At 40.9% G+C, this 14552-nt stretch overlaps 1 protein-coding gene across 3 annotated transcripts in view; it reads left to right on the forward strand.

Moving 5' to 3' along the window:
• Positions 1 to 14552, forward strand: part of LOC107794212 (phospholipase SGR2) — a 33954-nt gene extending 19402 nt beyond the window's left edge. For all 3 annotated transcript variants that reach the window (XM_075221797.1, XM_075221798.1, XM_075221799.1), the window contains exons 16-22: positions 13 to 115; positions 195 to 288; positions 374 to 436; positions 1143 to 1191; positions 1380 to 1483; positions 4205 to 4251; positions 13766 to 14552. In XM_075221797.1, coding sequence (XP_075077898.1) covers positions 13 to 115; positions 195 to 288; positions 374 to 436; positions 1143 to 1191; positions 1380 to 1483; positions 4205 to 4251; positions 13766 to 14003 — 698 coding nt within the window. In that variant the 3' untranslated portion in view covers positions 14004 to 14552. The remainder of the gene's footprint in view (positions 1 to 12; positions 116 to 194; positions 289 to 373; positions 437 to 1142; positions 1192 to 1379; positions 1484 to 4204; positions 4252 to 13765) is intronic.

A 14552-nucleotide genomic window follows, 5' to 3' on the forward strand; every position in this document is an offset into this window, starting at 1 on the left:
CTGGTATGGCAGGCAAGGGGAATGATTACTGGGAAGAGGATAACATACTTGAAGAGATGCCGGCTTGTCGACAAATGTTCAACATTTTCCACCCTTGTGATCCCGTGGCATACAGGTTTCATAGTCGACATTGTTGCTATGTTTTGTCAATTTTTTTGTTAAACAAGCTCATGCCTGCTTCTCTCCTAGTTCAGATTAGAACCACTTGTCTGTAAAGAATATCTCAACAAACGCCCCGTCATAATACCCTATCACAGAGGTGGGAAACGACTGCATATTGGTTTTCAGGTAAGGCCTCCATAGTAACATAATTAACGTGTTAGGTTCCTTATACCATCTGTATTAATGTGCATCCTATTACTGTTTGGTGCAGGAATTTAAAGAAGAAGTAGCTTTGCGTTCACAGGCTTTTGCGAACAATATAAATTCTGTAAAGGTGTGTTTTTAATTTTTCTCCCTAGTTGTTTGTGTTACGATACAGGGTTGTATGTTTAATTGAGATGATAAGATTTTATATCACTCATTAAGAAGTTTGATGTCCTGTAACCTTGCAAAGATAGACACATGAAGAGTTAAATCTTCGGCTTGCTGCTAATGTCTTATGCTGGTTGAATTACAAATGACCTTAATAGATTTCAGAGAATAGCTGTTTAAAGTAGAGATCCTCGTATGACCTTACAATATCAATGAATGGCTGGTTAAACTAGAGATCCTTGCTGACTTGATTGCTTGAAATGGAGAACAGTTATTTGTTTCGTTTTATATCAGCTTAGTGTTGAAACCATGAACTGAACGACTTGGATTATGCTTCTATAACTTGATATTCTCCTTCCAATTATCATGCTGAAAATGTGTCTTCTTCATATATAGCTTTTTATGACATGCTTTTTTTCCCACAAGTGCGAAGCTTTGAATCTTTAAATATCATCATATCTGTGGGGGAAAGGAGGTTTCCACGTTTTCTTTTTCCTCCCTATTTGGTTGGTGTGGCGTGAACTCATCTGTCATTGAAAGTCATTTACATAAGATTGGTGGATTTGCTCGTTTTAGTGTTAGCCTTATTTTCTATGGTTAGTTTATGGTTTTCTATTAGGTCTCATGATGCCAATGAGTTTTGGATCTTAATGACAATTTTTAATCAGGTAAAGGTGATTACTCTTTGTCAATCAAGATACAACGATGGCGAAGATGGTAATAGAAGCAAGCATTTCTTATTCGTCTGCTTTCTTCCTTTTAGATTATAGAAGTTCCTCTTCCTTTTTCTCAGTCACAGAAGCTATCAGCTCTAATTCAAGCTGGAGCCTCCATCTCCCCCAAAAAACAAAAAAAACACTTTAGCTTCCTATCTTTCTAGGTACTGATGTGGCACTTTTTTGCAGAGGAGTCCCAAGAGTACCAGGAGAAAGAAGAGAGGTCGTATGGTTCAATTATGATGGAGAGATTAACTGGAAGTGAAGATGGTCGAATAGATCATGTTTTACAAGTACGTTCATTTGCCATTAGACCTTGCAATTTACATTTTGTCTTCCCAGCTTCTTGTTCAATTGAAGGCTTAATATTTTGTGTGTGGGTTCTTTCCTTCTACATGGCTATTCTTCTTGATTTTTCTACCCTTTCATTGTTTTCACTGTAGCCGTTCTAGTCATTTGGTGTTCATACCCTGATATGTATGCTTCATAGATGCGGACACCACTGGCTTGTATTCATGTGGTCCCTTAGAAAGTAAATAGCAATTTACAATGCCAAGTTATCTTTCATTTATGGTCACACATTGGTTGATGATGTGTTGTTGTATCCTTATATAATTCAGATAGTTTTCACCTCATGAGCTAACTTTTGGGGTTGAGTTAGGTACAACTTCTCTTTTCTTAACATGGTATTAGAGGGATATTTAGGTTCAAGGTTCATTTTCTTAAGATGGTGTTAGCGAAAACACATGTATTCTTGGTTTACCCAATGTTGGAGCCCCAATGTTATGTTGTCCATGTGTGGGGAGTTTTAAATATCCCACATTGGTTGAGGGAATAGACTGTTGTCTCCTTATGGTGCTGAGCAATTCTCATCTTACGAGCTAGCTTTTACGGTCGAGTTAGGCCCAAGGTCCATTTTCTATACATGGTATCAAGCCAAACCCATCCTTATTCTTGATCATGCTATTTTGTCTGCGCTCTAAATGCCCGGTGAAAAAATTGCTACTTGCACATTTGCTTTTCCCTAGAAAAAATAAGGAATAACTTCTAATTGCTCATTTGCAGCAGAAAATCTTTCATAAGAAAAAACTAATTGTCGAGTTCCCACATCGGTAGGGATGTAGATCATTTGCCTCCTTATATGTTCTCGGGCAATGTTTAGTGGATTGTTAGCTCTGGCTAGACAACACTGGAGGAAATTTTATCCAATATTTAATTCATAGTTTAGGTGTAATTTTTTTCTTCTACTTGATAGTCCTGTTTCATTTGTTCAATTTTAACTTGAACAATCTTATATTTGGTCACAGTTAAGTGGAGAAGGGTAGAGGGGCAGACCTATTATCCTCCGAGTTTCGAACCGTGCACCACTAGCCCTCGGGGATTTTTTGATTACTGGAAAAAATCAATTCCTAGCCGATTAAAATCCCAACCTCTTCTAGTTTGGTTTTTGGCATAAAATCGTCAACAAATCAATTGAGAATTGAATCTAGATTGCAGCTTAGGAAGTTATCCAGACTTCTAGAGGTTTTGGCCAACATTGTAGACTGAGCTATGCAAGCAATTATTTGAAGTTCTAACTTCTATATCATTTAGGCGCTTATCTCTTTTATATTTGGGAAAACTAATTAAACTTCATGGAAAAAATTATTTTTTTCTTTTCTCCTTAATTAACTTGTCAAAACCAATGAGTACTCATGGCTATCTGTTGGTGTCTAAAACAAGATTGAGCAAAAGCACTGTTGGTTTGCTTTACTCTGGATCTCAAAGATTTTACTACATAAATCATCGATCACCTCTCTTTTCTTGTTCATCTCTTGGGTTATTCACTCTAGGTATGGAGTACAAGGAGAAGTAGTTTGGACAAGGACTAGGCTGATGAAAGGACCCTCCATCTTCAACCTTGAGGTTGGAGATCTGAATCACTAAGCGAGCAATGTGAGAAAGGGCCACTGTTGACTCCTAAGTCGAAGCAGTTTGGTTGGTGGGGTTTACCATATTGGAAAGGGGGCGAAACCCCGAGGAAAAGAAATTTGGACCTTGTCCTCTTACTTAAACGAGCTAATGAGCTTTGTAGAGCTTTCAGAAATCGGACAATTATCTCCTTTACACTTATTAGTTTCGCGAATGAGCTTTGTAGAGCTTTGGGAAATCTGACAGTTATCTCCTTTACACTAATTAGTTTTAGCAGGAGGTGGCTTTGCTATTTTAAATCCAAAAAAAACTTGATGGCCGGAAGTTTTGGGACTTCACATTCTCCACATGTAAAATAAGGTGGTGAGCATGTCATTTGAATCGATAAACTGGACATTCCAAGCAGAATTCTCAACATTGAGTAATTATCTGGTTGAAAATGCAGAGCAAGTGGTGAATTGTAGAATTGCACAAGTCCCAGTTATGTTAAGGAAGGAGATCTCGATTAGCTAGTTCTCCTCAATGGGTTTGCATGTGCCAAGGTAGGTGAAAAACTGTTTATCCAAGGGGAGTCATACAAGAGAGTGCTGACAGGCTCAGATAGGGAATGGGTTGAACAGAATTGTTCTCCATGGTGACTCAGATGGTGAATGGGTCAATTGGAATTGGTTCTCAACATGTTTACTGTTGCTTGACTCAGCTTTTGCAGAAGCTTTATCACCTAACTATATTACAAATTCTTGTGCGCTCAGAATTGGTAAAATCTCGCATTGAATGGAAAACAAAATATTCTGCTTTATTATCTGTTAATGTTGTGCACTTCAGTTCTAGATCCAGCAAACTAGATCCAAGTTGTTGTTCTTTTTGAAATCCACATGATTGTAAAAATGAACTTAAGTCTTGTAGCCGTTTCCAAATCCACATGATGAATTGAACTTCATTTTGTGTGAGTACATCAGTTTTTTTAAGTATAAATATGTTTGTACATATCATATGGTTTTTCGCATGTGTTTCTTTCATTAACAACTGGCAGTGTCCGTGCGTTACTGTGTTTTATACTTACCAGTCCCAATTGCCTTTTGTTTTTATCTGTTCTTTCGCAGGATAAAACATTTAGGCATGCATACATTTCAACCCTTGGAGCGCACACGTAAGTATCCTTATCAACCTAATAGAGTCAATTAAATCAATTGCATGTTTCCCCTTAATACTAATTGAAAGTGCTTTTAGAAACTAAAAACTTCTCTTTGCACAAATGAAGAAACTGTTGATGTTCTAAAGTGTTTTAGTGACAAATAATCTTCTCTGTGCTCTAGTGTCTTTTCATATTTTAAAACTTGTATAATATGCAAAATGACAACAGTTCTGGAGGAGTCTGAATTAAGTATTAGAGACAGAAGTGCTTAATGGTTATGGCAGTTCAACCAGTGTCAACATGCTCCACTACTTAAGGTCCTTCCCTTTGGAATTTCCAGTACTTCTCGCTACAAATTTTCTCTCATTAAGGAACTCCTTCAAATCTTTCCTTGTCATAGCGGACATTTTCTGTAACTCAATATAGTTTTCTTATGCAATGGGGAACCTGATAGACTCGTTAATTAAAGCTCTCAAAGAAAAAAATATGAATTTCTCTGTTTTGTGGCTGTGTCAATCGAACTTTTTGGAAGCAAAATTTGTCCAGGACGGTTTCGCTGTTGGCTAGAATGCATGTTTAAGTCAACCATCCTTGTCAATCATAGAGCTCGATCGAGCAGAAGTTTGGTCAATTTATCCTAGAAGCTTTTTCTTCCTTGTCATCCTAGTTACCTACTGGATCTAGAAATCAGATTTTTCATCATTTAGATCTTCGGAAAAAAGCATATTTAAATTGGTTTTCCCTTGAATTTGTTTAGTTTGCAAACCTGAAAGTAAGTCATTGTATAACGAAAGTTGACTTGTGTTCAGACATGAATTTCATTTGGAATAAGAATGAGTTTTCTTAGTGAAAACCATTATTTCACTTAAAATACTCATCAAATTTTCAACTTCAAATTCTCTATTTCAAGTAGATATGGACAAAATTGTAAAACGAACATTGGTTTGCAAATAATGTATTTCCAAACACCTACTTAATTGAGCAGTTAGCTAATCAGAAAACGTACGTTTGACTTTCTGTGTATAATGAACCCTGACATATTCTAGTAGCATGTATGTGGGCTTTTTTCTTCTTATTTTCCCTTGTTTGTTGACCAAGGAGAATGTGGTCTCATGTTGCCTATCCTGTATAATTTTCTGGCCTCGGATTCCTTTAGGAGATTGTTGAAGCTTCTTGAGTCATAACCAACATTTCTTTCGAATAAGCTTGGTATACTTACATTGTTGCCAGCCTTTCACACATCCTTGGACAACTCTGTTAATAGTCTCATATTTTCAAATGCCATTTGTTGCATTCTTCTACATAGATGGGAAGGTGTCACGACCCAATTTTCCCTACGGTGGGTGTCGTGATGGCACCTAGTATTAGGGACTAGGTAAGCCTAACATTAGCCGAATAATAACAATAATTAAATAACATCTAACAATTTATGAAATAGAAACCTCTATAAAATTTACAATTCCCAAAATCGGTAGTACAAGTCATAAACTCTACGGAGTTTGCTACAATTTTCTAAATACAACTGTTTGAAATAAAGTAAACAGTGTGAATACAAATCAGAAGGTGACTCTGAAGCCTGCGAACGCAGCAACAAGTTTACCTTGAGTCTCCACAGCAACACTCTGCACCGCTAGCTAATGATCAACTGACTTCGAAATACCTGGGTCTGCACAAAAATGTGCAGAAGTGCAGTATGAGTACACCACGACGGTACCCATCAAGTATCAAGACTAACCTCAGTGGAGTAGTGACGAGGTACAGTCAAGACACCTACTGAACTAAATAACCTGAACAAGTATAAGTATAGGAACAACAGAGTATGATATCTACATAAATACTACGCAAAATGGCAAATGATATGGTAATTTCAGTAAGAAAGAAAAACAACTATCAGCGAAATACAATAATAATGACACAGTAGATGTACGGAAACACGGTCTAAATTCGGTGATCACAAATAAATGAAAGGCAAATAACAACTCAACAAAACGACCGCTTTCACACCGGGTTTTAGCCAATAACCTCCACGAGGTACCGAACCTCAGAATATTCACAACTCACGGGTCCCAATTCCTGAACCCTAACACTTAGCATCCTGTGCTCTCATTACAATTTATAACCGCACTGACGACTCACGTGCCAAATAGAGTCATTCTCACATAGAAGGCAAGTAAACAAGGGCGTGCATCTATACTCAACAATATCAAGAAAATCTCTTAACCGATAAGAGTGCTTAACTACGTGTATGCTTGTGCAAGTGTCTAACATAGTTCATGCCAGCTAGTAAGTTTAGGAAAAGAAATGGACAGCACGTAGAATGTTTTCCCACAACTTTCCACAAGATAAAGCTCACACCATTACACAAATATCAACAACAAGAATGCCCCCAGGCCATCACAAGTCATCACAAATCAATCCCTGACATCGCCCACGTAGTCTCGCCACGTGTGCAATAATAAAGTAAATGTCCGCCTTGTCTCGCTACACGTGCATAATAATGTTTCCATCTTGTCTCGCCACATGTGCAACCCACATATATATAGCCTACCTTGTCACGCCGCATGTGCAAATATCAATATTAACAATAGCACGGCAGAAACCTCGTGCAACCCAATAACACTCGCACGACAGAAACCTCGTGCATCACAATAACAACAACCGCACGGCAGAAACCTCATGCATCACCACAACAAGTACAACAGCAACCATGACAATAATACAAGGGTACGACAAATAAGTCAACTCAGAAATTTCAGAACTCAAAGAAACGGAGGAACTAATTCACAAGGAGTAGCCACAATAGAGAATGCTAATCATAATAAGAACAACTCAACAAGAAAGGAAATACTATGTAACAACGGTCCATAATATACAGTTCGACAACGAGGGAGCTAACACAAGTCGAATAATTCCAAATAAGGACAAGTCAGCTAAATTATAGGATATCTAACTTCTTTTAAGGTTGGGTAATTAGGAAAGAGAACAACAAATTCAATAAGGATAAGCAACAGAAAGATAATCATTACCTCAATTAAGGGTGAACAATTTTTTTGATAAGGTAAATTGTATTAATCAAAAGGGAGAGAACTCCCGTGTACACGAAGTATACCAAAGACGTAGAGAATTTACATCAGAACATGATTCTCTACAAAAGACGCCCAATCTTTTATACAAGTAGGGGCTAAATGAGTGCACCAAAAAGGCGATCAAAGATAAAAGACTATTCTTAAGATGTGAAAAAGGAGACTCAAACTCCTCAAAAGCTCTCCTATTTCTCTCCCCCCATACTACCCACATGAGAGCTAACGGGGCGAATTTCCACGCCTTTTGCTTTCTTCTTCTACGAAAACCGCCCCAGCTATATAACATTTCCTTTACAGTGCTTGGCATCACCCATTGAACACCAAAAAGATTCAGGATTGACCTCCACAATACAGAGGACACAGGGCAATGCAACATAAGGTGATCAACTTCTTCCCCAGAGCTTTTACACATGTAGCACCAACTAACAAGTGTAATTCCCCTCTTTCGGAGATTTTCAGCAGTCAAGATCACTCCCCTTGCCGCTAGCCATGCAAAAAAGCACACCTTCGTGGGCGCCCTAGGAATCCAGATCGAGGAGTATGGAAAAGTGGTCTCCTCTCTCACCAACATACTCTGGTAAAAGGACTTTACGGTGAACAAACCATCGCTACGCAAGCCCCATCTCCAAGAGTCGCAGGATGGCTGGAGCATGTCTTGCCCGTATAGCAGTGCCAACAAGACTTGAAGCTCCGCAATCTCCCAATCTTGCATGTTCCTCCTGAATGAGAGGTCCCATACTACCCCCTTCATGCTCCTTGCGAATCTGTTGGACCATCAGTTCCTTCTGGTTTGAAACTCTGAAGACGTGGGGGAAGGAGACCCTCAGAGTATCCTCTCCACACCACCTATGATTCCAAAAGCTGATTCTCCTTCCATCTCCCACCCTGTAAGTGATGTTGCCACTGAATGCTTTCCAATTCTTCATGATACTCCTCCACATGCCACACCCGAAAGGTGTTGTGATCGCCTTGGTCCTCCAATCCCCTCCCGTTGAATCGTACTTTTCTACTATGACCTCCCTCCATAGAGCATGCTCTTCTACCCCGAATCTCCACAGCCACTTTCCCATTAAAGCTCTGTTAAATACCATAAGATCTTTCACTCCAAGTCCACCCCACTTCTTTAGGGAAGTGACCGTCTGCCAATTCACTAGATGAAACTTTCTAGTTCCATCCGCCGCATCCCACAGAAAGTTCCTTTGAAGTCGCTCCAGTTTTTCTGTGATGCTCACCGGTGCTTGCAACAGGGATAAGTAATAGGTGGGCATACTCGATAAAGTGCTTTTGATAAGCACTTCCTTACCTCCTTTTGACAAATACCGTTTCTGCCACCCTGCTAATCTTTTTTCAACCCGCTCGATCACTGGATTCCAAACCGTAGTATCCTTATATGAAGCGCCCAAAGGGAGGCCCAGGTAAGTAGTGGGAAGGGAGCCCACCTTGCATCTGAGAACACCAGACAAGGCATCAATATTAGTAACCTCACCTACCGGGAAAATCTCACACTTGCCGATGTTGATTTTGAGTCCTGATACTAACTGAAACCACTGCAGGACTTGCTTCAGGTAGGTCAACTGATTCATGTCGGCATCACAGAAAACCAGTGTGTCATCCGCAAAAAGCAAATGTGAGACTCTTCGGGCACTGAGCACCCCAATCGGAGCTGAGAATCCTCTCAAGAAACCTCCGCCCGCCGCACGATCCATCATTTTGCTCAGAGCATCCATCACTAGAATGAATAACATGGGGGATAGGTGGTCACCTTGCCTGAGACCCCTGGAGCTGCCAAAGAAACCACACGGGCTACCATTAACCAGGACAGAGAATCTGACTGAGGAAATGCAAAACTTTATCCATCCCCTCCATCTTTCCCCAAACCCCATCCGCATCATAATGAAGTCCAGGAACTCCCAATTGACATGGTCGAAAGCCTTCTCAAGATCTAACTTGCATAGTAAGCCGGGTTCTCTATTTTTCCTTCTGGAGTCTACAAGTTCATTTGCCACCAAGGCAGCATCCAGGATCTGCCTACCTTCCACAAACGCATTCTGGGAGGACGAAACAGTCATGTCAAGAACCTTCTTAAGTCTGTTGGAAAGCACTTTAGAAATAATCTTGTAAATGCTCCCCACGAGACTAATAGGCATGTAGTCTCTGATACAAGATGCACCTTTTTTCTTAGGCATAATAGTAATAAAGGAAACATTGATACTTCTCTCGAAAACACCATTCGCATGGAAGTATTTAATGGCTTCCATCAACTCCCCCTTGATGGTGTCCCAAAAGAGCTGAAAGAAAGCCAAGGAGAAACCATCAGGCCCGGGGGCCTTATCACCAGCACAACACGACACGGCCTCGTGCACCTCCTCCTCCTCGAAAACCCTTTCTAGCCACTCGCTGTCTTCCTCCCCTATATGGTTGAACTCTATTCCCCCCAAAGTCGGCCTCCAACTAACTTCCTCTTTATATAAGTTCTCATAAAACCCCGCTATCGCCCCTTTTACCTCCTCCTCTCCCTCAATCCTCACCCCATCCACAACTAAGGACTCTATGAAGTTTCTCCTTCGATTTGCGACCGCCACCCTATGGAAATACTTGGTATTCGAATCCCCCTCCTTTAGCCAGAGCGCCCTCGATTTTTGCCGCCAACTAGTCTCCTGAGCTATTGCTAACTCGACTATTTCCCTCTTAACCTCCCCCAATCTCTCTTTCTCAGATTCGTCTAGCTCCCCCGCCCCTTCCCCTCTTTCTAAATCCCCCAATTCATGCATAAGCTCCCTCATTTTAACCTCTACCCTCCCAAAAACCTCCTTATTCCACCTAATAATATCTCCGTTGAGCAATTTGAGTTTCTTCGAAAGACGGTATGAAGGTGTCCCTAATACCCCATAGCTTGTCCACCATTCTTTCACCTTGTCACAGAATTCTGGCACTTTCAGCCACATGTTTTCGAATCGGAAGGGAGCACGCACCCCCCTCCCTCTGCATCCATCTAGCAAAATAGGCAAATGATCTGAAGTCAACCTAGGTAAAGGAATCTGCAGCACATTCGGCACCAGCTCATCCCATGAGGGAGATGTCAGGAATCTATCAATTCTAGACCTTGAGTTGGAATCCTCCGCCCTGGCCCAAGTAAACCTTTCCCCTGATAGAGGAAGGTCAATGAGAAAGTGATCATTGATGAAGTCAGAAAACTCCTCCATGGCCCTCGAAATCACACTACCCCCTAATCTCTCCTCCGGAAATCTAATAGTGTTAAAGTCTCCCCCTAGAACCCATGGAATGTCCCATTCCCCCATAATATTGGCCAGTTCCTCCCAGAAAGACACCTTGGACCCTTCCCCTACCGGCCCATACACTCCACCCCACTCACTCTATCTTTGACGAGAGCTGCCAAAGAGAAAACTCCCTTCCTAATCTCCTTTACCTCCAAGCTTCTATCATCCCACATAAGTAGGATGCCCCCGGCACTTCCCACTGCTGGGACCCAGTCATATTTCACCCAGCTACCTCCCCAGACACTTCTCACGATCGCATCCGACAAAACTTCCATTTTGGTCTCCTGAAAACAAATTAGGTTGGCACCCCACTCCCTAACTCCCACTTTGATGATGACCCTTTTGTTTGGGTCATTCATCCCCCTTACATTCCATGAAAGGATCTTAACTTCCATAAGCGACAATAGCCCCCATTTCCCTACCTCCCCTAGCCGAGGTCCCTTTCTCTTTGTCACACACTCGCCCCCTTCTCTGATACACCACTACATCCCCTAAGTTATTTTGCTTAACACCTTTACCCAACTCCCTCCCTGCACCATCGTAAAGAGATTGTTGCTCAATCTCCCTCAACAGTTCTAACACCCTATCTTCCTTCCCTTCAACAGAAACACCTAGAAACTTTTCAAAGTTTAATAGTTTATCCTCCATCCAAAAAGACATATCCCCTCCTCCGATCCTTGACGAAATTGGGCAGGCTTCTTCTATATGTGCCCTTTCCTTGCTACTACCAGAGGAATACAAGACCATAGCATTGCTAGCACTATGAGTTTTAACCTCCGAAAGGGTCTCACCGTTTCCTTGGGGGTCAGCAACCTCCGAAATTATTTCAAATAAAGATAAGCAGTTAGGAAAGGATAACATGGCAATAGAAGAGATAAAAATTTCAGTTAAGGCACGGATGAATCAAATAAGCAACAAGAGTGGATCATGAAGCAATTAATTCTAATTAAAGCAGGTAGAGGTGAAACTAGTAATTAAGAGACGTATTCATAACATAACAAATGCATAATCAGTGAACACGAGGACCTAAGAACCCTAAAGGGCCAATTTTTCACAAATAGGTCCGAGCACGTACTTGTCACCTCACGTACATGGACTACAATTAGCATAGAAGACTCAAATCCTAAGGGGTAGTTCCCCCACACAAGGTTAGGCAAGATACTTACCTCAGAAGAGAGACCGATACTCAAAAATGAACTTCTCGGGTCAAATGGCCTCCGAATGGCTCAAATCTAACCAAAATAACTTCAAAGCACAAATAAAACTCATAAGAAACTATTCCGGATCATAAAGCCTCAATCTTTATCAAAATCTAAAAATCGACCCAAAAGTCGACCCCCGGGCCCACACCTCGGAACCCGACAAATCTCACAAAACCCGATCACCCATTCTGATACGAGTTCAACCATACTAAAATTATCAAATTTCGATACCAATTCGTCCATCAAATTTCTTCAAAAACCTCAATTTTCCTAAACTCAAAACACAAATTAAATGATAAAAATAAAAATAAAATCATGGAATATAATAAATTCTAGGTGAATAACACTTACCCAATCGATTTGCTTGAAAAACCCACAAAGAATTTCCCAAAACCGAGGTCTAAAACTCAAAATATGGAGAAAATGGCAAAACCCTCGAATATAAACTCTCTGCCCTGGACTTCCGCATATGCGGACAAATAAGCGCATCTGCGCTATCACATTTGCGGGCAGACGTTCGCATCTGCGAACTTGACTTACCAGACCTAGGTCCACATTTGCGGACAATATAGCCGCACCAGCGGCGCTGCAGAAGCGATAACATGAGCGCAGAAGCGAACTCCTTCGCAGATGCGATCACTCAACCGCAGAAGCGGCTTCGCACCTGCGTGCCAGCATCCGCAGTAGCGAGCTAGCTCCCAGGCCTCTATGATCGCACAAGCGATCAGGCTCACGCAGAAGTGGAGCCGCACCAGCGCTCCAAGATGTCGCAGGTGCGAGATACCAGAACCAGACCTGACCAAAACTATGAAAACCATCCGAAACTCGTCCGAAACACACTCGGGGCCCCCGGGACCCCATCCAAGCATACCAACAAGTTCCATACCTTTACACAGACCCGTTTGAGGTCTCAAATCACATCAAACAACGTCGAAACTACGAATCGCACCATAATCGAACTTATGAATTTTCAAATCTTCCAACTTCTAAAACTCGTATCGAAACCTATCAAATCAACCTGGAATGACGTCAAATTTTGTAGGCAAGTCCTAAATGACATAACGGAGTTGTTCCAACTCTCGGAATCGCATTCCGACCCCAATATCACCAAAGTCAACTATTGGTCAAACCTCTCCACCTTCCAAACTTCAACTTTTCCAACTTTCGCCGAAATGATTCAAATCACCCTACGGACCTCCAAATCCAAATCCGAACGCCTGTCTAAGTCCAAAATTACCATACGAAGCTGTTGAAATCATTCAAAACCCATTCCTGAGCCGTTTACACAAAAGTCAAATTCCGGTCCAACTCTTACCGCTTAAGCTTCAAAAACTAGAATCCTTCTTCCGATTTGACTCCGAATCATTCGATAACTGAACTCGACCACGCACGCAAGTCAATACACATAATACAAAACTGCTCAAGACCTTATGCCGCCGAACGAGACTTAAATTCTCAAAACGACCGGCCGGGTCGTTACAGAAAGGCTTTTAAGAAAGCTGAATCAAACTTGACCATAGAGAGGGTAGGTAGAGCAATTTCGCCTTGAATAAGCTTTTTTAGTTTAGATTTTGCTGCTTCAAACGGTATGGTATAGTTTTTACTCTTTATTTTTTGGATAACGGTGGTGTTCAAGCAATTTATGCGTACTTCAACTAATCCATCGGGTACCTGCAACCTCCCACCAGAAAAAGTATATCATTCTCTACCAAGGGTAGATGGATAGGAGGGAATATCACCTAGGGTTATTTGCCTCTGCTTGGATTTGAACCCTGCCCTCCTATGGTTCATTTTTACTATGTTGCATATGGTTTTGTTGGTGAGGCATTGTCAGGTCAAAAATGCTTGCTGACCCATTGTAATTTTGTTTAATGAATCTTGTCTTTACCGCAGCTTTTGATAGAAAAGATTTTCCCCTTGTTCTATTGTGAATTGATATTTTTCAAATGATTTACTTTTTTTTCAGGAACTACTGGAGAGATAATGATACAGGTCTTTTTATTCTGAAACACTTGTATCGGGATATACCAGAGGATTCCTACTCGTCCTGTGAACCTTTGGAGGGAAAGTCAAAAGATAATAGTAATATAGGGGCCTGGTGTGATCAAAGAGAGGAGGCTGACGAGGAATTCCCGTTAACATTTGCAGACAAAGTCACTGTGAAGAGCTTCTCTCAAAAAGCCCGGAAAACTCTGAAATGGTGAATGATGCTGATCTCCTAACCAATTTTGGAGTTACTTCAACACCAACAGTAAAAGCAAAAAAAATTTCCATTCCAAAGATCAAACAAGGAGTGTTGAAGGTATACTTACCATGTGCTATGCTCAAAGTATCCTCCGTTTGATTGGTGGGATCATTTATGAACCGTGTTCTGGAGAATACAGTACACTGGTTTCAGAATTTGATGTGAACCGAGGCATTTCTCCACATCCGGGATGTTGAACTCTAGTATCAGACTGATTTCCATCCTAAAAGGAAAATGAGAAACATAAGCTTACGTGACTTGAGCCATTTGTGAATACTTGTTTCTAGATGTAGATTTCTGGCATTGACATGTAAATATATGTGGCTCTCAGAAAGTTTTAATGTGCAGCTTAACTTATATTTTATTGTCATTTCCTCGTTGGACATCTCCCTAGTTCAGTTTTTTATCCTCCACCCTTCGTATCAGAGATGGTTGGAGCATAGATGTATATGTAAAAAGATCACTAATATTCTGGTAAATATTAAATTCTAAACTTACAGTTTTAGAA

The sequence above is a fragment of the Nicotiana tabacum genome, chromosome 9 (assembly GCF_000715075.1).
Source record: "Nicotiana tabacum cultivar K326 chromosome 9, ASM71507v2, whole genome shotgun sequence".
Taxonomy (NCBI): Eukaryota; Viridiplantae; Streptophyta; class Magnoliopsida; order Solanales; family Solanaceae; genus Nicotiana; species Nicotiana tabacum.